Source organism: Vulpes vulpes, chromosome X (genome assembly GCF_048418805.1).
Source record: "Vulpes vulpes isolate BD-2025 chromosome X, VulVul3, whole genome shotgun sequence".
Taxonomy (NCBI): Eukaryota; Metazoa; Chordata; class Mammalia; order Carnivora; family Canidae; genus Vulpes; species Vulpes vulpes.
In genome coordinates this window covers 38,852,608-38,877,500 of record NC_132796.1, presented here as the reverse complement: position 1 = coordinate 38,877,500, position 24,893 = coordinate 38,852,608, and the positions used below count along the sequence as shown (strand labels likewise).

The 24,893-nt window shown below is 34.3% G+C and overlaps 1 protein-coding gene across 10 annotated transcripts in view; it reads right to left on the bottom strand.

Moving 5' to 3' along the window:
- The window catches only part of KDM6A (lysine demethylase 6A), a 209,507-nt gene that overhangs the window by 44,012 nt on the left and 140,602 nt on the right, over positions 1–24,893 (bottom strand). For 2 of the 10 annotated variants that reach the window (XM_026012249.2, XM_072743853.1), the window contains 9 exons: positions 17,288–17,381; positions 14,245–14,371; positions 8,740–8,838; positions 8,372–8,591; positions 7,679–7,813; positions 7,073–7,228; positions 6,401–6,496; positions 5,421–5,522; positions 4,367–4,762 (listed from right to left, as the gene is read on the bottom strand). In XM_026012249.2, the coding sequence (XP_025868034.1) occupies positions 4,367–4,762; positions 5,421–5,522; positions 6,401–6,496; positions 7,073–7,228; positions 7,679–7,813; positions 8,372–8,591; positions 8,740–8,838; positions 14,245–14,371; positions 17,288–17,381 (1,425 nt within the window). The remainder of the gene's footprint in view (positions 1–4,366; positions 4,763–5,420; positions 5,523–6,400; positions 6,497–7,072; positions 7,229–7,678; positions 7,814–8,371; positions 8,592–8,739; positions 8,839–14,244; positions 14,372–17,287; positions 17,382–24,893) is intronic. The other 8 variants (XM_026012250.2, XM_072743854.1, XM_026012252.2 and 5 more) reach the window with 7 other exon arrangements.

The window sequence follows — 24,893 nt, the reverse complement described above, 5'->3', positions numbered from 1 at the left end:
TTATTTTAATTATGTATTAACATAGTTTAAATGTATATTCCCAATAACAAATGGACCCCTTCACCCCAGCAAAAATTTTAGGATTGTTGCACTTTGAGTTGAAAATTACTTCAGCAGCAAAGCAGCACCTTTTTGACTTTAGGTGAAATTTAATTTGTCAGTAATAAGCTATAAAGGAATAAAAATTTGGCTGATGATGAGATACTTATGAACTAAAAGCTGCATTTAATAATCTAGTTAAAACCAGTAAGCATGTCCCTAAAACTAGTTTCTAAAAGCTAAAAATCTTGAAATAATGGTATGTTTCTATTTAAGAAACTTAAAAAACTAGATATATGAAACTAGAAAATAAAAACTAGTTATGTGAAAAGTTGACACACATCAAGGAGCCTGCAAAGAAATGCAATCTGGTTTTAAATGACTAAGCAACTCAAAATTCATAAACATTAATAGTTAAAAGATAAAATCTCTTAGTTACATGAAAACTTTCATAAAGTAAAAATACTATAAATTTATAAGCATATCAATACTTAAAATATCATCTAAGAAAGTCTGGGTGGCTGAGTCAAAATTTCATTTTTTTTTTAAATTTCATTTATCACCAAATATTTACTTAAAAGATAATAGCTTAAGTTACACAGATCAGTAAAAAAACTAAGCATTTTATTATATCTCTATGTGCAAGTCAAGTATTTTAGGGGATAAATTCTTTAGAGTACTTACTGAACAATCACCTACAATTTATATCATTTTACTTTCATATCTTAAGTGGTACCTTTGAACAAATGCTTCACAAATGTAACGTGAATTAATACTAATCTCTATGTCCTCTAGTCATGAAAAGCTGAAAGGTAGATACACCATACAAGTCTATCAATGGTCTAGTTTTCATTACAACTTGAGAAAAGTATCAGAAGAACTTTATGTAAAAGACAGTATTGAAAAAGCCTCCTTAATTATATTAATACCAGAGATAGAAGCTCCCCAGCTATGGTGGTCATGCAGCAACCTCATTTAGGAAACTTCTGACCTAGAATCAATTCAATGAGATTTTTTAGACAACTTTCCCAACTGCATTACCAAATTATAAAGCTTCTACGGACACTGACTGGCCTGGGAGCCTGTGAAACCAAGGCTGTGGCTCTCTGCCACTTAGTATTCTGTCATATAGAGGCCTCATGGCCTGTTAACTGAAGGTTCTTTCATTGGAATTATGTTTTTAAAAGACAGTATTTCCAAAGTGGAGTTAAAAGAGTATTTACTGAAAATCTAAGCAAGTCAGGGAATTAGACATAATAAAGAATAACAGAATCACAAGTTACAATAGTAACACAGGTTCTCATTTATTATCTGCCAATTATACCTTAGCACTATAGGCATTCTAACAAAAATTGCGTGTTATCTTTTTAACAATCTTTTAATGTTGAAAGACCCAGAACCCCCAAAATCCCATCCTCTCACCTACTCTAAGAATTCTCTCCGGGGGGTGGGGGTTAATGGGTGAAGGGCACTGAGGGGGGCACTTGACGGGATGAGCACTGGGTGTTATTCTGTATGTTGGTAAATTGAACACCAATAAAAAATTAATTTATTTTTTTTAAAAAAAGAATTCTCTCCTCTTTCTCATGTGTTAATATCTCCCTCTCTACTAAACCCTGCCCCATTAGCTTTCACTGCCCTACCCCCCAAATTTCTTTCTTATTTCTTCCAACTTAAATTTAAAACAAAAAACAACTGTTAATCCCACTTCCCCTTCAGCTACCACCTGTTTCTCTCCTTCCTTTTTATGTCATGATCTATGAGGATGGCACCTCTGACACTGTGTAGTGCACAGCCCACATGACTTTAAAGTCTCTGTGTTGGAACGGTCTGTATTTATTGCTTTCAATTTCTCTCCTTCCATTTTAGTGTTGAAGCCAACTACAGTTAGGCTTTTGTCCCCACCAATTCACTGAAATTGTTGTTATCCAAACGTTTTTTGTAAAGTGTCACACAGCAAATATTTTAGGCTTTGCGGGCCATACAGTCTCTGTTACGTTTTTTTTTTTTTTTTTTAAATGCTTTAAAAATGAAAAATTCCTTCTTCATTTGTGGCTGTAAAAACAAAAACAGTAACAAAAGCAGGTCGTGGTCATGGAGTAGATTTAGCCTTAGTTCTTCCTGGTCCCAGCAATGTCACCAAATACCTAAGATGGTCAATTCCCAGTCTTCAACCTTACTAGACCTAGGAGCACTACATGATTTATACTTTGATCATGCTTTCTTCCTTGAAAGATTTTCCTCACTTGACTTCCAGGGAATCACTCACATTCTCCTAGATCTCCTACTACCACCTCACAGGTCACTCCCCTTCTAATCTTCTTTACTAGTTCTTCAATTTCTTGACCTATCACACTGGAATGCTCTAAGGCTCACAGTCTTGAATCTTCTCCCTCCAACTACTCACTACCCCCTCTATACCTCCTGCATAGTGATCTCACCCAGACTCGTCCATCCCTTGAGTTGAGTCAGGCTAGCTTGGACTCCCCTCTCTCATACCCCACTCTATTAGCTAATCCCATCAGTTCTAACTTCCAAATTAATCCAAAAGCTGACCGCTTCTACTGTTGCCATTCTGGATCTAGCCACCACCACCTCTTAACTTGGATTACAGCAATATATCTCCAAATCGGTCATATCATTTTTACCTTTGCCTCCTTTAGTCTATCCACAGAGCACCAGGGAAGATCTAGTTAAAAACTAAGTCAGAACATGTTATTCCTCCACTCAAAACTCCCCTACAATTTTTCATGTAATACACAATAAAATTCAATACCCTTAAAATGGCCTACAAGGCTGAACATGATTTAGCCAGCTTGTTTCCAGCTGGACATTTACCTCCCTTCTCACCCTTTGTTGGCCTGGCTCAGCCATGCTTGCCACCTTGATTTGACTCAAAAAATGCAAAATACACTCCCTACCATAGGGCCTATTGCTCTTTGCTGTTCCCTGGAATTGTAAAATTCTTATCACAAATACCTTCAAGGCTCACTTCTATAACTCCTTCAGGTCTTTATTCACATCACCTTCCAGTGAAGCCTTCCCGGACCTTCCTGTGAATCCTCTACCACTGATCTCTAGTGCTCCCCAGCTCCCCTTTCTAATACACTTTTCCAGAGAACTAATCAGATCATTACCTAATGTTCTATATAGACTGTTCTATTGTTTTTTCACCTGCATGGAGACATTTTTGTGTGTTTGTGGATTTATCCCCAGAACCTGAAATAGGACATGGACATAGTAGGTGCTCAACATTTAAGAATAAATTAAACTTCTAATCATAATAGAAGGGATGGTCCCAGCAACAGTAATACTTCAAGAATAAACTTCAAAGTCTTAGAAAAGGAAATTATCTCGGTTTGATCAATAACATAAGGCTAACTAGCAGTAAGTCAAATATTTCTTAAAATGGACTAATAAAAGTACAAATACTTTGGCAATGTGTGTTGGCAAAATTTTTTTTTTTTTGATGCTTACTCTTTGACCCTTCAGTTCTACTTTGAAACACCTGTTCCATGGAAACAATCCAAAACATAGGGGAAACTATGTGCATGAATATTTAGTAGTAAAAACTAAGAAATTATATGTCTAACAGTGAACTGAGTAAAATATGGCAGGTATCTTTGATAGAAATAATGTTCATGAAATCCATTATTCTGTTCTGAAAACTTCAAGGGCTCCACTTTGCCTTTGAGACAGACAGGCAACTTTCTCTACCTTCCTCAGCCTCATATTTCACCCCTCCTTCTTCATAATCTATACTCTAGGAGCACTTTACCAACTCTCCCCACTCCCAAATTCTCTAATTTCTGGAGACTCCAACATCTCAGTTTATGTGCCCTCCTAGGTACTCTGGCAACACTTTTCACCAAAGTTATGCTTCACTGTAATTTATAGTAACCGTTTCTCTAATGGTCTTTTTCACCCACTACAGTGAATATCTAAAACTTAGCATAAGCACCTGATCTTAAGTAGGTAATATATGTAGAAATGAACTAAGTAGCATTACATAAATGTTTATGCCATTGTAAATTAACAGTAAATTTTTGGGGACTGTATGATCTATTTTTTTGGGGGGGGGGGAATTCCAAGATTATGTGGGTGTGTATGTGTGCGTGTGCATGGGAGAGAATTTTATAATGGAGAAGAAAACATATTTGTGTGTGTGTATAGGGAGTCAAAATGTAGCTAATAACATTATAGTACTGTAAAATGCTTATAAAAACAGTTCTTCAAATTTCTATTTATTTTCCTCTCAAAATACCTAATACCAAATAAAGACAACTATTATGTGAGGAGCCAACAAGGCAGTTAGTCCTTCTATTACCTGAGTGGAGTTAGATAGTTGGTTTTTCCACGGCTCCTCTGCGCTGCTGGTCAGGTTTGTGCGGTTATGAGGTAGAGTGAGTGCGTTTCGCTGCAGGTAAGGCACGTTTCCATTACTTCCACTTCCTGTTATGTGATTATTGCCTATCAATATAGTGTCTGTACTCCCCAGCGTTCTTGATGTGCTACAGGGAACATGGCCTGCAGAAAAGGGTCCGTTGGCCAAAGGCTGCCCAGGGCAGGCAGGGCGGACTCCAGGCTGAGAGACGCTAGGCACTCTGGTCAGAGCAAGCTGTGGCTGCTGGCCAGAGACTGAGTTTGTAGGCAGTGATGAGTCAGCTGTTGGCCCATTAGGAATTCCAGTAGATCGTACCTGTGCAACTCCTGTTTGTCTCATCTGTGAAAAAGCAAATGAAAAATGCTGTAGTGTGGCCCATAAGGTAGAGAACTGGAATATGAAGGTGTATAACCAGGTAATCTCTGATTTTACCCTAACATTTAATTTCTCTAGGTTGAGAAATACAGTTTTAGAAACAAGAAATTTTGTTTGTTCATATTTAGATTAGCTTCCTCAGAAAAGCAGAAATCTGTTTTCAGAAACACCTCTTTAGTAATGATAAAAGAAAGCAGCTGAAAATTATGAAAACTTCGGAATTTATAGGTCTTTTTCCTTAAGCACAAAACAGGGGATATCAAATTTTCATTCTAGTATATTTATATGCCAGACCCTCCAAACTAAACAAGTCCTAAAAAATCTCACCTCAGTTTAGGATAGTTTGTTAAGTATTAAATAATATGAATAAACTCTTGGAACACAGGCAAAATAGCATGTAAATACATAACAAAATACCCAGTCTTATGCTCAAAATTAAATTTACAGCTGTTTTTACCTAAAAATCTCTGTCCATTATTAGTAGTTTAAGAAGTAAGATTACTAAATTCCACCAAATACTGGCAGAAAGAAGTGGGCATGAACATGCTCTAAAAGGATGTTTTAGTCAAGAAAAATACTCAAAATTCTAACAAATTTTAGGGGAAAAAAATGCTATACACACTTGGTGTTGTTGCATTAAGACAAACTGACTTTCCAGCTGTTCCAGCATCAGTTTCTGTGCTGGATTTAAGTTATTTCTATTTGCACGGAGCTGTTCCAAGTGCTAGAAGAAGAAGAAAGGAGAATACAGTCAAAGGCATATCTAAGAAACCAGCTCAAGCTTACTATTCTAAGCAACCTTGTCCTGAAATGACTAGACCAACTCAGAACTGCTGTCTAGTCAAAGACAGATTCCTGGTCAATGGCAATCAACCCCAGGATGAAGCCCTTTAAGAAGTTTGAGAAGGTAAGAAATAAACATTCATCTAAAGAGATTTACTATAATGTGATATTTGAGACAAATGGGCATAAAATTTTACTCGTTAAAACAGTATTTTTCAGTATTTACACAGAAAGTTCTTTAAGCTTAAAAATGCATGACAAATACACTCAATGTAGCACTGTTTAGAAAAGGAAAGTTTGAAGATAGCCTGACTATCCAAAACTAGCGCTCTGCTTAAAGGTGTGACATCTACATAAAGAAATATACTGTAGCTATAAAAGAACAAAGAAGCTCTTTACATACTGACATGGAAAGGTCTATAAAAATACATTGTTAAGAATACATATAGCATTCTACCATTTAGGTAAAAAAGGAGAAAAATAATAACAAAGAAAGAAGGAGGATACATATTTGCTTGTACATGCATGACATATCTGAGGAAAGATAGGTAAACTAATAACACTAGCTGGCTGTTAAAAGGAGAACTAAGTGGGTAGGAGCAGGAGCTGAAAGGAGAATTTATACAGTCTATAATCGTATCGATGCAGTTTGAGCCATATGAATATACTACCTGTTTAAAGGTGTGTTTATTTTACTTATGTGCATATTAATTGGATTTACTGCTATTCAACTTGAAGAATACTTAAAAATTTAAAGTTTACTGCTTTTACTCTTTTTTTAAGAGGAAAAACAATCTGTCTAAAGTGTATCTTACATACCTGTAATTTCTGTGGTGTCAAACACCACGAATGAGCTTGTTGCTGTACTGGAGGATGTGACACTGCATGGCCACTACTCCAATTATCAGAAGTATTCTGAGGAAAATTGTAAAAAAAAAAAAAAAAAAAAAAAAATTTAAAGAATATTTGGTTAAATGCATAGAGTTACTAACAATGACTAATGAAGGCCAAATGACTATGAATTGGAATATTTACATATAAAACATGTTATGACAAATTCTTTTAAAGATAATTTTACATGCATAATAAATTTGGGAGATCATAAATTTAAAACAAAAATATTGATTCTTTAATAAGCCACCCAAAAAGGCCCACCCCTAAACTATGGCCCAAATGGCTAACCTAAATAGCACATTGTCCACTAGATCCAACAATAAATTTATCTCAATGTAAGGAGAAAAGTGATGATGAGAAGTGTGTTGAGATTTTAACGGCAGGGAGATGAATAAAATGATTTGATGAATGCAAATTTATCCCTACTTTCTATATTTAATATGATGCTAAGAATCTGGGATGGAAAAACTCAAACCTTTCACTCTTTGATGTCCACAGATTTAAAATAAAGGACAAGATATATTCAAACTGCACAAGTTCAGGGCAGTTAGGAGTTTCCTTTTTGACTGGGATTTTCTATTTCTCTAAAACATATACCTTTGTTGGACTAGATGTTCTTTTCCTCTTGGCAGGACTGGACAGGTCATCTACTTGGCTAGAAGGAATCATGTGTAGTGGCAAGGACTGCTGTGAAATTGGTGTTTGACTGAGGCCTAATACAGGTTCAGTATTTGGATGATGAGGTTTACATGCCTAAGAATCACAGAAGGAAGACAAAAATAGGGTTCTATATATTCTTAGTTCATTCCTTCAAATTATAAAACTTTACAAACTGCATACTTTTCAAAGCTATGTGGACATCGCTGATTGCAATTATTGAAAATCAAAATCAAATGAATCTTCAATGGAGGAATGTGTACCTTCCTTTGAAAAACTGCTTTAAAAATTAAACAAACCACTGTAGCATTATTTTAAGAAATCTCCTTCAAAATCATGAAAATGCACAAAGGTTCTAAATTGGCACCCCAAAATTTCTTCCCGTATCAGAGGGAGTTTTATTTTGATCTAGAATCCCTTTGCAATTAAAGCAAAAGGCTTTTCATTAATAAAAGCCTCCTGTACTTAGTAAAATACGCTTGACCACTATAGATTGAAAAGAACCCTTAAAGCTGGGCACCTGCAGAACATAACCCAACTTCTCACCTGCTGTGCTGTGTTCATGGCACCCTGCCTGGAGGTAAGCTCTGCGGGGATTGGTAGGCTCCACGCCTCCTCAATACTAGGAAGTAATTTAGTTTTATTCTGTAGACTACCTTGTGGAAGGTTACACAACTGAGCCTAGGAAAAATTATGTAAAAAGCAAATTTAACACAAGCCTACTTGAGTAAGAGCAAGTCCACTATATCTTCCTAAATGCTATAACTAATTGTTTTTAAAAGAAAATAGATTCTTAATTTGGGGTTTCAGAAAGATACTAAGTATAAAGAGGGTAACCGGAATATAAACCTTTGTGAGAATTAAAACAAAGCTAAGCTCTGTTTTCAGAGTTCTCATAGCTGTCTTCTCATGAAACTCCAAGCAAGAGTGAAAGACAGTGTTTGTGTTCTTTTTTCTAAAATGCTATGACAACTTAAAAATGTAGACAGTACATAGAAAAAAATTATGTAAATTAATATGCATCAACAGTAAATGTGCAAAAGATCATCTTTTAAATACTGCATATCTTACTTAAAATGAAAAGTAAAATAATATTACAAGCTATGGTATGTTTACAAAATATGGAAACAAATTATAGACATCAAAACACAACTAGACAAACTTTCCAGCCACCCGCCTCCTGCCTGAGTGTCATGGGGAAACATGGGCCTTTAAAAAATTGCTATTTAAAAGTTTTACCTGTAAATACTTAATTCGTGCTGCAAGTGCAGAGGTATTACTACAACTTTTGCTTCTGGTTGCATTTAAGTAGCATTTAATGGCATCCTGAGGCTGGTTGCAGGATTCATAGAGTGTGCCTAGGTCCATCCAGGCTGCAGCATGGCCATGGTCCAATTGTACAGCACAAATATAAGCCTGTAAAGCATCCATAGGCTGATTTTGCTGCTGATATAGCACGCTAGAAAGAGAAAGTAATAAAAAAAAAAAATAGGTCAACTAAGAAGAACTACTTAGCTTCATATGTGATATGAACTACCAAGTACATTACATATGATGCAACTGGTGTATATCAAGTATGACACCATTAGTTTTATATGACGTCTTACCCTATTGAACACCATGTATCTGCACTTGCTTCTGATTTATCAATAGACTGCCTGTAAGATATAAAGGCATCCTGAACTTTCCCAATACTTGAATAGCACCTGAGAGGGGAGGGAAAAAAAAAATCCAGATAACTCAGTTAATACTGATTGATTAATCTGCTGAATAATGGACTACATATATCAAAGCAAATAAAAATATCCTAATAAGCTAACATATTTCTGTGAATGTGTTTATGTGTATGTATGTATGTATGTATGTATGTATATATATATATATATATATATATATATATATATATATAAAAATTGTGGTGTACATTATAATTAACCATTAAGTAAAATTTATTATAGTCTTTCTGATAAGTGCTAAAGCACACCGCATTAATGAACAATATTAAAATAATTAAAGACAATATTACTTCAATATATTGAGTTGAAAGCACACACGTGCATACACATGCACGTGCCATTCCACTTAAATCATTTTATCTATTTATATAGCTTACATTCAGTAAAAATACAGAGTTAAAAACCAAGAAAACCATTCTATGTAAGACTTGCTGAATCAGATTTCAATTCTCCTTTCCTAAATAATAACCATGAGGTCAATCATTCTGTAATTCGGAAAAAAAATACAAATATTAAGACGCAAGTAAGATCAAGCTAAATATCAAAATCAGTAATAGTAAGGTGAGTGCATTATTTCATGACACGTAAGGGTAGAAGGTATGATTAAAGTTTCAAGGACCTGGGACTCCTGAGTGGCTCAATGGTTGAGTGTCTGTCTTTGGCTCAGGGCATGATCCTGGAGTCCTGGGATTGAGTCCTACATCGGGCTCCCTGCATGGAGCCTGCTTCTCCCTCTGCCTATGTCTCTGCCTCTCTCTCTGTGTCTCTCATGAATAAATAAAATCTTTAAGAAAAAAAAGTTTCAAGGACCTGTCATTTTCTTAATGCAGATGTACCAGATGGATACACAGAGTAGCAGCTGAAACTATAAATACAGAAATTATTTTCTTAGTGCCTGGCACTAAGGAAAAAAAAAAAAAAAAACCCAGTCCCTGACTTCAAGGAGCTTACAATTTAGTTGAGGGTTCAAGACACATTATAAATGTCATGATGCTGCATCCTATGGCTGGCACAGACAGTAACTGGTCTGAGAATTTAGGGTAGAAGACATCACAATACACACTACAGGATTTAGGAGAAGAAAGGGAAGGATAACATTAAGGAATCTGAATATGTATAGATGTATATTGTTTAGATCAGGGATTACCTATTATTAGCTAGTATATGGCAATTTGACCATGAAAATAAAATGGAAAAACAACATATACATACATAAATTTTCCATTAAACCATTAAACTAATTAGTATTTATATTGTAACCAACTTATTCTGAAAAACAACTGGCTGAGTAAACAGCAAAAAATTCTTAAATGTTTTTCTGTGCCCAAATAGCATATTTAGATCCTCATAATTATTCTTTGAAATGTTACTGATTCCTGTAATCCAAAAGTCTGGGAACCACTGATCCAGAAATGATGAGAGAAGGCATTTCAAAATGTTGTCTGAACAGTATGAGCAAAACCTAACGTATATAAGACAGCACAGATACAAAGAGTAGAGCATTATAAATTCAGCCCAAGGATACCCTGAAGCTTTTGTTCTTCTAACAGGGGAAATAGTATCATGAAAGAACTTTATAGGAATATTAATCTGTTAACAGTGTGTAGGGATCAACTGAAAGGAAAATAGATTATGGACAGTAAAAAAGAAGGCAGCTATACTCACTGGTTTGGAACAGCCCAAAATTGGGGTCAAAGTAATGAGAGTGGCAAGAAAGAGAAAAGGAGAAATAGTAAACCAAAAAGACTAGATAAAGACTTTGTGACGATTAGATAATCATGAGGGGAAAGGGGGGTTATAACTTAGATTTAAGGCTGAGCAAAGATTGTTTGTTTGTTTGTTTGTTTATTTTAAAATATTTTATTTATTTATTCATGAGAGACACACAGAGAGAGAGAGACACACACACACACAGAGAGAGAGAGAGAGAGAGAGAGAGAGAGAGAGAGAGAGAGGAAGAGACACAGGCAGAGGGAGAAGCAGGCTCCATGCAGGGAGCCTGATGTGGGACTCGATCCTGGGATTCCAGGTTTATGCCCTGGGCCGAAGGCAGGTGCCAAACCTCTGAGCCACCCAGGGATCCCAAGCAAAGAGAGTTTAGAAAAAAAGAAAAAAAAAAAAAAGATGACCTCACTGGCAAAAATAAAAGGAGAAGAGACAGTTTAAAAAAGAATGATGATGAATGAGGTTCGAAACATGCTTACTTTGACGTGAGGTAAGAACAGTAAAACGGATAATGTTAGGTAAGGAATAGGGGATGTGGTCCTGAAATTTAATACCTTGAAATGTAGAAACCTAGATTCAGAACTCATCCATATAGAAGAGAGGGTTTAAGTACAAGGGAAAGGTGAAAATAAGCCTAAGGAATCACTAATCTTGTGGTTTGGGCAATATGAAATGTCAGTGACTGAGGCAGAGAAGGCAGTGTCAGAGAGCACCTGCAACTTTTATGAAGGGAGAATTCAGGAGAAATCATTAATGATGCCAAACAGGGACAGACACTACAAAGGAAGGGAATGCTTAACAGATAGTAGTAAACACGTTGTGTTTGTCATTGTTAGATCAAAGCCAAATCTCAGATTTATAGACAAATTTACCTAACTACTGGGAGGAATAAGCAGTAATTCCCCAAACCAATGTTTCCATATTCCATTCCTACAAAGTGAAAACAGGAAACCAATGTACCCAAATACAGATGTCCCAATCTAACCAACCACTTTTCCTCTAATAAAACTTAACTAAGTCCCCCTGAGACAGCCTTGTGTCTCTGAAAAAGCAATGAGTGAACCTAGGCTCTAGTTCCTATTCTGATGTAGTTACATGTGTGACTGTGACCTTGGACAGCACATTTTACTCCTCTGAACTCACTTTCTACATTTGTAAAATGACAAAGTTTACAGAGTGAAGCAGGTGACCTCCCTGGTCCCTTCTAGCTCTAACATTCTACAGTTCTGTGATAATAATGTCAATGATTAGTACTAGTATAAGAGTATTATCACATTACCCTTGTATTAGCATATACACAAGCCAAATGACATCTTCAACACAGACCTGAATGCAAAAGTAATAAAAAACCTTAGAAAATCCCAAAGCTCTTTACTGATACTTGATGTCTTCATTGAAAGCTTTAATAACTTTTAAAACATATTTACTTATAAAAATTTTCTCACAACAAAACAGATTAGAAGCAACATATTACAAGGCAATGAAAGGTCAAAAAAAAGTAAAAAAATTAATGAAAAAAGTCTAAAACAATTGTCAAAATAGGTTATTGGGGATAAAAAATGAACATCTAATATGATAATCTTGAACTCCAAAACAAATTAAACTGTGGTAAGTATCCTTTATATTTGAGAAATCGGTAAAGCATGTTGTATGTTTGGAAAATTTTATCTGGAAAAAATTCAAACAAAAGCATCTCAGTGGCTTAAAATGTAAAGTCAGGAAAAAAAAAAAAAAGAAGTCTGTTAACTAAAATAAACAAAAACAAAAACAAAAAACCCCTATTGTGAAATACTGCTCGTTGAGCTGAAAATTACAGCATTACTAAAATAGTAGTTTTAGATGTTAAAATGCCTAGACTTTTTTTTTAATATACTAAAAAGACATCAACACTACGGTATTATATTAAACTAATTATCTTAGGTCAAAAGGAAAATAATTTCTGGCACACACATCTTTTAACCTGTATTAAAAGAAATGTTCATATGTAAATGTTGACACTAGAGGCGATGACTAGGCAGCTCCTACTTTCCAGTACTGGACCTCCTTTCCAGTCACTGTATGAGGCCTCCCACTGTGCAACATTGACACTAGCAATGGTGCTACCTCCAAACGCAAATGGTGTTGTCAGTTCATTTATTACATTTACTGAAAAGCCACCTTGCTAGGCGAGAATATACAAAGATGGTAAGATCCACTTTCTGCTCCTAAATACCTTCAGTGAAAGAGAAAGAAAAAGTTTGGACTCTCCAGCTTTACTAGTGAGCAACCCAAATTAGATGATTTTATAAACCTTGGAAGGTATTAGAAAATTTCTGCTAACAATAGGTACTTTCCCAGCCGACTCTTATTGTACACTATTAATGACTAATCAAAATTTTATTTTAAAAAATCTTAATATTACTCCATTTCACACACACTTCACTAAATTTAAAGGAAAAATGAAACCATGCAAAACACTAAAACGTAATGTGATTATTTGGCAAACTCAAAAAGCTTCAAATTAAAATAGGATAATTTCAAAAAAATCATAAAATTGAAACCTTTAGGGTAAGAAGGTATCTAACAGATAATCTATAACCAGGGTTTCCCAACCTCAGCACTGACATTTTGGGTCAGATAATCTTTTGTCATAGAGGGCTGTCCCACTAAATGCCTGAAGCATTCCCCATAGTTGTGATAACCAAGTATCTCCAGACATTATAAAATGTCTCCTATGCGACAAGAGAGTCCCCTATTAAGACCAATGATCTAAAATAATCCTCTTATTTAATAAGTTAAAAGCATCAAGAAATTTAACATCAAGAAGTTTAACTGTACCATCCATGCTTCCACATATAGTAGCCTACCTAAGGCTTGAATCCAAGTCTCTCAGCAATTAGTACATTTATCTTTCCACCATACCACAAAAACTAAAACCGGTCAGGAACCAAGTTATAACCTAATAATGGCCCCAAAATATAATCTATCAGATACATATACAAATGTATATGTATACAAAGCTATCAAATACATATACATATCTGATTTCAGATAATCAGTAAGCACAATTTTGGGATTTAAAGTACAGAGAAAAGTTCATAAACTTGCAGAAAACTATTTTCATTATATGTCACTTTACTGTTCCAGTAAGTCCAATAATAATGTATCTACTTTCTCACTGTGAGATTTTAAGTATAACTGATTTGAGACCTACTTTTAATCAAACTATGTCCATTCTAACGTATATACCATTATTCAAAATTACAAAGAGCAGGGTCCCATTGCCTACTGGTGGTCACCAGGCAGAATAAGAAATTAATTCTGTTCTGTTAAACAGACATATAAATAAGACACTAGAAATCAGAAGAAAAGGCATTTAAATACTAGAATGAAGAACTACTATCTGATAAGACTTTTTAAAAACTAGCAACAATTCAAGTCAAATGAAAATCCAACAAGCAAAATAAGAAATGTCCTGGTAGACCAGATTATGCTGTGAGAAAACTACCACATTCAGAAGTTCTCTTTTATTTAACTTTCAAAAATCTTTGTGATAACATATTTAAAGAGAGAAATACACTGATTAGGTTATAAATGCAAGCAAACATTTTAGCTCGTAATTCAAATCTCTTAGCTGGAATAAACAAAAGCAAAACTTAAGTATAGTCTCACCTTCCAAGGAAATACCAGGACTGGCCAGAATTAGGATCTGCTTCCAAGGACTTTTGGAGATACTGAATAGCATAGCTTTCCTTGGTAGCTTTATCTCCCAGAAGATCTACAGTGTGATGCATCCAACCTATAGTATATGATTAAAAAATATTTACCTAAATGACTTAATTGTTCTTTAGTTTTTAGGAATACCAAGCAGAAAACACCTGAGAGTAAAAATATTTTTTCCAGTCAATTTCATTTAGTTTAGCATACACATTCCCAAAATTTAGAACTGTCAATTCTGATCATAAGAAGTCTTCCTTCTCATAGGAAGGTAGAGTCAAACCTATAAAGAACTTATTTCCAGAGAAACTGAAACAATATTAAGCACTGAGCAGATTACATTTAGTAGATTACAAACTACAGTTCCTCTTTTCTAATTTTGGTATTTGAAAAAACTCCAAGTTATGAAACAAAGAATATAAAGATGTTCAATTTTATTCAGTGCTCTATGTAAAACTTTACATACATTTTAAGACTCTCCAAGATAGTCTATTAACTCAGTGTTTATTTCCAAGGAATAAATATAAGACCATTTAATCAATGATAGCTCAGAGTACAACACAAACATATAACCCTACCTCCCTGGCATTGGCCACATATATTCACAACTTACCTAGAATAAAAACTCTAAAGCATTCAACAATTATTAAAAAACAAAAACAAAAACAAAAACAAAAAAAACCACACCCAAGGCTAAGAGAAGTATATTGAAATGGTGCAAATAAGAATGGCATAAAATGAGTACCACAAATGTTTAATAAATGTAAATAGTGCATAATCTCAATGATATGAGATTCTCAAAAAGCTGAATACACAGAGGCAGACAGTAGAATGGTAGTTACCAGGAATGGGGAGGTAGGGGAATGGGGAGATACTGGTCTAAGGGTACAAAGTTATAGTTATGTAGGATGAATAAGTCTAGAGAGTATTGCACAGTAGAATGACTGTAATTAATAATATTGTAATATATACTGGAAATTTGCTGAGAGAGTAGGTTTTGGGTGTATCATCACACATAAACAAATGGTAAACTATGTAAGTAGATGGATATGTTGACTAGCTTGACAATACTAATCATTTCACTATGTATAGGTATAGCAAAACATCATGTTGTACACTTTAAATATGCATAATTTTGATAGGATAGGATAGAGAAAGGGAAAGGGAAAAGGGGGAAGGAAAGGAAAGGGCGATGCAAGCAATCAAAAGATTGGATCATGAAATACTGTATTCTAAAACCTTCAAGACACGCAGGAATAATTTGGTTTAATTTGCTGGGCAAATTATATTTCAGTTGCGGATCAATTCAAGTGCATAAAATCAGCTCTGTTCTTTGTATATAGTCCATATCATATATAACAAATAAGCACCCTTATTTTCTGACATTTATTATAGTTGCTGTGCTCCAAAATATTATTTCAAGGAGATTGAGTTACTATGTTTTGTGGAAATACACGTCAATCACTACATTTACATTTATTCATCTGTTCCTCCTTTATTCCCTGCTATTACTAGTAAGAATGGAACCTAGAGAAACAAGCTCTAAAAGGAGCTGCTAAAAATAAAATAAAATAAAATAAAAATAAAAGGAGCTGCTGAAGCAGCAGTGACAAGGAAGTAGGAAGAACTGATGTGCAGACATAAGTTAGACTTAATTAGGAGAAATATTTTTCCTTTCAAAATTTTTTATAGTTACACACTCTGGAATATGGTAAGCCAATGTCAAAGAGGACAGGTGATTCAGGTAAAATTGAAAACTATTTTGATCTATTTCTTAAATTTAAAAGGGGTATGTACATTTTTGCTATTGACATATTCTTCACTGCAGCTAAAATGCATAAAAACTTATAGTGTGAATTTTTTTAAAAAGTTCATATTCAAATATTAGCTGAATGAGTAAGCTGCCTTATGCTAAAGGCATTTTGTTCTTTTTACTTAAGAACTAGCACAAAACCTTTACTGCACATGTTTTAAGTTTTTTTTAAAGATTTTATTTAGTTGAAAGAGTGTGCACACATGAGTCGGGGAGGGACAAAGAGAGAGGAATAAACTTGTTTTAATTTAAAGATACAAATTCACACTACTCAAACATGATCTGTAAATTTATTTTAAAAGTATTCAAATACTTCTATAATTTTTAAAAGTATGGATAACTCACATAAAATTCTAACCAGAGATTAAATTAAAGAAAGCTAAAATCCAAAGTTTTATATTATATTAGGGCAATGTGTACATTTTGATTAATTAATCATATAATATGTATCAGTATCATGAAGATCAGTGATAAACTCTAGGCTTAAGTGATTTTTAACATTATATAAAAATAGTCACATCGTGAAAATATTCATATTACAACATCACTGGTTACAAATTAAGAATAAATTATTGCCCAGACCAAAACAAATAAACTAAAGATTGGGGGAAAGGGGGACACCAAAATAACACCTACAAGAAACATGACTCAGTAACTACACAACAAAACTAAACATAAGGAACTCAATCACTCTCTTGGTCAGTGACATATTACATCTAAATGGCTACATTTCTTCATCCTCAACGTTAGAATAGAATTGCATGTATACAAAAACTCTACTGTTAGACGTTCCACAACTTTTAAATGAACTGTTTTAGTTAATATTATTGACAGAGCTGTGAAAGCAAGCTGACCAACCACTAAGTAATTTTACACAAATCACTTAACTTCATTCAGTGCTAAGCATATTTGGCACAAAGGAAGTATTCAACTCCCTTTACCCATAGGTTAAGTACTAGAGAATAATTCTGAGAATTTAAAAAGACTAGCTGTACTGAAGAACTATAATGAGATGGACAATGCTTGGCTGAAGGTGGAAATATGCTGAGTTCAGTTAATTCTATCAACTCTGGGTAAAAGAAGAAAAAAAGAATAGAATACATGAGCCACATATTTGCCATCCTTGACATGTAAAAATCATAAAGAGAAATACTTATAATACACTAAATGTACACTATTACATACCTAACTGTTGTAAGACAGTTGCCTTTACTTGTGCAGAAAGGTTTTCCGTCTGCAAAAGTTGTTCATAAGCTTCCTTTGCAGAATGATACTTCCTCTAAAGAGCAGAAAAAAGAGATTTAAAGAAAAATAAATTGGTATCTTTGAAGAATTAGCTCATATATTAAGATCTACTACTTAATACTAAACAAAGAGAGACTTACTACATAATACTGATACTTTAGCATACTTCTTACAACCAACTAAAAGAAAAAAGTGCTAATTCCATTACTGACTGTTCCCTTAACACTAGACACTTGTGGATAATTGGCAATGTTTCAGAGTAACGCCAGTAAAACATTCAATACAATAAAGTATTAAAATATGCCTTTTAAAGAATTTGCCAAATCAATTGTATAATTATCTCAACTTATTTAATAACAAATAATTTCATCCTTATTTAGTAACACTGATGAAGCTAGAGGAGTATTTTACCTTCAAGTGCTTAATCTATCTATAACCATCAAGTTTCCAAGCAACAGAGCATATACCAAAAATGCTTTAAAAAAATCTAAGTGCAAAAGGAGTTAAAATCTAAGTTTAAATGATACACTGCTAGATATCCTACGGAAAAAATTTATAATATGTATGACTTTAAAGATACCAAAACTCTAGTACTTATAGAGTAACAGCATTCACAACATCTAAGGTTCCGTAGGCAAATCTCTAAATGAAACTATTTACCTGTAGTCCTCTCCCCCCAAAAAGTACTAATGTGACAGAAACCAATTATTGCTACAATCATAAAGCTTAAGACAACTCCTCCAAGAAAAAGGGGAAGGGGGAAGAGGGATAAGCCAACAAAAGAAAACCTCATAAAAATTACCTTTAAAACATACTCAGCAGAACAATGGATTGAAGTGGCTTTAATTCATTAACAGCATAGTCCATAGCTGCCTGAGCAAACAAATTCTTCTCAACAAAAACACAGGTAGAAAAATACAAAACTAGATGTAGGAGCCTCAGGCAAACCACTGAAACTATGATTCAACATCCATTAAAACAGTTAATACCTAATCTTTCTATCTGGAGTTGTTCCAAGGATCAAATGAGATAACCAAAGAGCCAGAGAAACAAATAAGGAGCTACATGAATACAGTATGTCAACACAGGAAAGATATGAAAGAACTGGCCACTGGGATTAACAGAAGTTAACTACATAAACTTCTACTCATCACTAAAATTAGTTCCCCCCTAAATATTAATCTGATCACAAAAAGTCATTTAGACAATTAATACAAGGACCAAATTATCCAACTCAATTCCTTCAAATGATATGCTAAAACATACTTCCAAACACAAGTGTAAAAAAAAAAAAATACTTAAAAAACTGGTTCTATCACACTGCATCCACATAAAGTTCGATTTCTACCTCATATCATATATAGGCAGTAGTATATGAGAGAAAAAAATGTAGGAGAATATTTCCTTGAGATGGTAAAGAATTTATTTGACATGGCCAAAACAATGCAAATCATAAGGAAAAGTAAAGATGTGATATAAAACACACAGCAGAAAAATAAGCAATGGGCACAAAACCAACACATAACAGGTGAAAAACATGTGAACAAGTGTGTATCTCTAGAAATCAGAAAATGCAAGTTTAAATGAGATATTTCCACCATCAGATTGGCAAACATAAGAAAGACGGGTAATTCAAGTCTTTTGGAGATGTGAGTGAAGGAAAACATCCATGCCCTGCTGGAAGGGCATTCACTCATGAAATTAGGTATGCAAATATGCTACAATCCAGCAAGCTCACTCTTGGGACACAGATTCCAAAGAAACCTTTCCACAGATAATGCTCTAAATGGTACTGTTTATAGTATCAGGAACTGGGGTCAACCTAGGTCTATGTCAGTCACAAGGGAGTGGAAAAAAAATATGATGGATGTTTACACTAGAACAATAAGCAGCAACTAAATATGGCATATAAAAAGCAACATGAGTTTATCTTTAAAGGTGTTTAAAGTTTTGCCTCTGGTAATGCTGGAGTAGCTGTTCCACAGATAGCATTCAGTTCAAGATAAAATATAAAAGTCAACTATCAGATAGCCTAGAAAGAAACCAAAATGAGGTGAAAACCAGAGGCATTAACCCTTAGGGAAAGGGAATGGCACTGGAAGAGTAATCCCTTTTTACTAGGATTTTCACCTGAGAGCAGGCCTTAGTTGGTGCCTGGTTGGCTAGAATTCAAAAAGAAATGAGCAATCTCACTAGCTTGAAAAATCAGAGCACATATTTTGAGGCTATCACAAGAGCTGGAAGTAAGGGGAGAAAGCCCAGGGAGGAGAGTGAAAGAGAGAAAACACCAAATTCTGCAATTAAACTCTGCCTAAATCTCTTGTTGACTGCTGAACTATGCATGAACAAAACAGATGTCCAGCAGCCTAAAAGAACTAAAGAGACATTTCAGCCACTGTCTACTATAGGGGTGACCACATTTAGAGTGTGACTTGAGCAAAATTAACTGGCTGATATAAAACAAAAACATCAATCTTCAGAAAAACACAACAAAGTCACTCCACAATATATTATTCATGATTGCCAGGATAAAATTACCAGACTTATAAAGAATCAGGAAGATTCCACCTATGTTCAAAAGAAAAGGGAATTAATGAAAATCATCCATGAAATTACTAAAATGATGAAATTTGTAAATAATTTTAAAGCAGCCATTTTAACAATGTTCACAGACAATAAGAAAGATATCATAATAAATGAATGGGCAAGAAATTAAAGCATGGAAAGAAACAAAAATTCTAAAACTGAAAAATATCTGAAATTAAAAAAAAAATCACTGGATAGACTGAATAGATTGGAGACTTAAAAATAAAGCCATCCAAAAATAAATGAGGCAGTAGCAGTCTATCATACATGTAATTGGGAGTCCAAGAAGGGAGAAAGAATGGGGCAGAAAAGATATAATGGCAGAGAGCTTTCCTGAACTGAGGAAAGACATCAAATCCCATATCCAAAAGACTAAGAAAACCACAAGTAGTTTAAACATAAAGGGAAAAAAAACAATTCCCTGGGCACTTCATAGTTAAATTCTTAAAAACCAAATGGAAAGAACACTTTGAAAACAGCCAGAGAAAAACACCAAAATACAAAGGATACAACAAGAAATTAAATATAATGGATTACACATTCCAAATTAAATATAATGGACTAGACATTCCAAACAAAAAAAGACATGTCCAGAAAAGATTTAGAAAAGAGCCAAAAATATATTGTAAGAAATGCACTTTACATATAAACACACAAGAAGGTTGAAATAAAAGGTTGAAAAAGACACCATGTAAACACTAAGCATTAGAAAATTGACATGACCAGATTCGGGTCAGATTAAATAGTCTTTCAAGGCAAAGATTATTACCAGAGATAAAAGAGTATTTCATAATGATACAGAACTAGTACATCAGACATAACAAAAGACCTTCAAAATACATGAAAAGACCAATAGAATTAACATTGATAAAATACTATCTAATCTACATAATTTATTCCAATTTCACCAACTGTCCAACTAATGTCCCTTTTCTGGCCCAAGATATAATCCAAGACATTCCATACTGTGGTCAGGTAGCATGTCTCCTTATTTTCTTCCAACCTGGGACAAATTCTCAGTTTATTTTCAGTACCCTGATACTCATAAAAAGTACTGGCTACTTTGAAGAATGTCCCTTGGAAATTAGTAAGTACCACCTTGTAAGGAAAAATTCATCATTCTTCATTCATTCATCAAAACTCTACAGTAAGAAAAAAGTGTCCCCTTTTTTCATTTATTTGCCATTTATATTCACAATCTGTATTATCACAATTCATTTACAAATGAATATAAATTCAAATAGAAATATACATAAATTCATTTATATTCATTTACTTATGGAATTTATATAGATTTATGTAGAATTATTCATTTCAGTATGAGCTAAAACAATTCATTCTGTACTTTATATTTCATTATTATATTTAGTTTCTAAACTTGTGTCCGATTTGTTGATTAGAAACCCCAACCCCTCAAGTTGACTGTGTTCTTTCCACACGCTCTCATCATTTTTTGAGCACTTCTTTATTTTGTGGCGCAAAATGTTCTAGAGCTCATCTTGTAATTTCCTTGCCTAAGCCCTAGAGTCTCCCACTTCTCCCCCAGGAATCCCTGGTTCCATTTATATTTAATATAGTTTTTAGAAACAAAGATCTGGGTGCTCACATATTCAATGTTGCTGGGCTGGGTTACTGCCTCCAAGTTCTCCCAGCAAACACAGCTAGAAAATACATCTATGTGTATACTAACACACACACATACATACACACACAGAGGCCCATATTTCTATCCAACTACTCATACTCATAAATAACCATATATTCATAATCATACCTCCAATTACAATCCAACACGAGTTCAGTCTTGCCTTGCCTTTCCGTATTTGTAAGTTCTGACAGTGAAAAACCTGGTTCTCATTATCCATAATACATTTGCTAATTCCTAACATTCACATAAAGTAGTTACAGAATTCCTAATCCATACCACTGTGACAAAGTTAATTGTAGTACAGGATTTGTTTACAGTTCTTGTCTCCAGCTTTAGACTATAGTCAAAATACAACTCTCTAAAGTTACTAAGGTTAGTTCTTTTCATATCCACCCCCTTCACTATACTTATGTTATTCATTAGTTAGGTTCATTTGTTACTGTCTGCATTCTATTTTGGGTTAACTCACATCCTTGCTGGTCCCAATTATTCAACTAATTTTGGGATATGAGAAACATTACCAGGTTTTAAGAGTTAGAGCTATATAAAGTATATACTCAAGAAATTCCACCTTTTTCTCATCCCTATTACCCAATTCACAACAACCCTTGGTAGGTAACCAATCTCATTTGTTTCTGGTTATCCATTTCAGTATTACTTCTGCACAAATGGCAAATGCATACTTTGCTTTTGCACATGTGTATTTTCTTTCACAAAGGGTTGTATATTATACTCTTTTACACTGCTTTTTTTTTTTTCACTTAGCAGTACATTCTGGAAATCAATCCACGCAGTGATCCACATATGTCTTCCTCATACTTTTCTACATCCAACTCCTCTACCTGAATGTACCATAGTTTATCCAACCATTCTCCTATGGACATTTAAGTTTTTTCCAATATTTTGTAATTACAAACAATGCTCCAGTCAATATCCTTGTGCCTATATATTTTCATAGTTTTGGAGGTATATTTTCAAGGTATACTTCTAGATGTGAAGTTGCTGAGTCAAAGGGTAAGTGCATATATAGCTTTGTTAGATTACTGCCAAATTCTGCTCCAGATGGGTTGTACCAGTTTGTATTATCACAGTGCAAGAGAATGCCTGTTTCCCCACAGCCACTTAAAATTTTTGCCCATCTGATATGTGAGAATTATATTTCAGTGTTGCTTCAATTTGCATTTCTGAATGAATATGACCGCTTTTCCATATGTTTAATGGCCTTGTTATATATTTTCTGTGAAATGTCTATTCATGTCTTTTTTTCCATTTTCCTATTGGGTTTTCAATCCTTTGTCCCTCAAATTTTAAGTTTGTTATATTAGGAATATTAGCCCTTTGTCCATGGCATATACTGTAGACATTCTCTCCTAGTTTCATTAAGTGTTCTTTAATTTATGCTATTTTTTTTTTGGTCATGTAGAAATTATCTTTATATTGCTCAAACTGACTAGATCTAAATTCAAAGGCAATGACAAGAATGATCATAGTAAGAAAGCTTTTTCCTAAATCATGGTTGAAGAGGAGTTCATGTTTGCTTCTACTACTTGTACAATATTTTTTACATTTCACTCTAATTCATTTCTAGTTTATTCTTTTGAATAGCTTGAGTCATGGGTCTAATTTTATCTTTTTCCAAATGGCTACCTAACTGTCCTACAAACTTATGAATAATCTACCTCAGCCCCAGGAATTTAAGATTTTACCTTTATCAAACACTGATCTATGTACCTGGATCTATTCCTGTTCTTTCTACGATATTCCACTGGTCCGTCTATTCACGTGCCAGACCACACTTTGAAATATACAGGCTTTACCACCTATCTGTCTAGTAGAGTTAGTATAACCTATACAATTTCTCCCCATTGTTATCCTGGTTATTCTAGCATATTACCAACTTATCTAAGCCCTTAAAAAGTTTGTTTGTAGTTTTTACTGATGTTTGTGCTCCATTTATAAAGGAACTTAGGGAGAATCAGTATCCTTATATTGTTGAATCACAGTACTTCTTTTAAGTTTATTGTCAAGTAATTACAGATACAAATGGGAATTTTTTCTAACATGCCCTCTGATTACTGTTGTTGAAGGTTATTAATTTCTGTATGTAAATTTGTACTTCTAATGGATTTTTCTTATCTAACTGCACTGGCTAATACCTATTCTACAATGATGAGGAGTAAAAGAGGGACACCTGGGTGTCTCAGTTGGTGAAATGTCTACCTTCATCTCAGGTCCTGATCCCAGGATCCTAGGACTGAGCCCCACATCAGACTCCCTGCTCAGTGTGGAGTCTTCTTGTCCCTGTCCCTCTCCTCCCCTGTCCCTACACACACGCTCTCTCTAATAAATAAAGTCTTTAAAAAAAAAAAAAAAGGAGTAATAAAGATAGTGAGAATCTTTGCCTTGCTCCTAATTTTTGTGAAAATCTCTCTAGTGTTTCCTCTAAATAAGATACTAATCTGGGGACTAAGGTATATGAATTTTACCATGATAAAAAAGTAACCTTCAATTCCTATGTCCAATTTGGATAGAGTTTTATTATTAGGAATGGCACTGCAGGGCAGCCCCAGTGGCTCAGCGGTTTAGCACCGCCTTCAGCCTGGGGTGTGATCCTGGAGGCCCAGGATTGAATCCCACGTCGGGCTCCCTGCATGGAGCCTATTTCTCCCTCTGCCTGTGTCTCTGCCTCTCTGTCTCTCTCTGTCTGTCATGAATAAATAAGTAAAAAATATTTTTTTAAAAAAAAGGAATGGCACTATATTTGTCAATGCACCAACGGTGAGTTACTTGATTTTACCTTTAGTTCTATTATCATGGTGTCTGATACTAACGGATTTCCTAATATTCAATCTTGCATTCCTGGAATGAATACCACATGGTCATAGTATATTATTTGCTCAATGAGGTAATGATTTTGTTTGCTCAATTTCTATTTAATACTTTTATACCAATATTCATTATTGATACTGGTCTGTATATTGCTTCCTCTTTATACTGTTTCTATCATTCTCAGGTATTGATGTTACATTTGTTTCAAATGGGGAAATGGGGGAAAATAGTATGATGTTCCTCAAAAAAATTAAACACAGTTATCATAATGACCCAGTAATTTCACTTCTAGTTACATAGCAAAAAGAATTAAAAGCAGGGATTCAAACAGATATTTGCACCACTCATGGTCATAGCTGCATTATCAGCAATAGCCAAAAGATGGAAGCCACACAAGTGTCCACCCATAGATGAATGAAGAAAATATGGTGTGTACATACAATGAAATATTAAGCCTTAAAGAGGAGTTAAGTTCTCATTCAT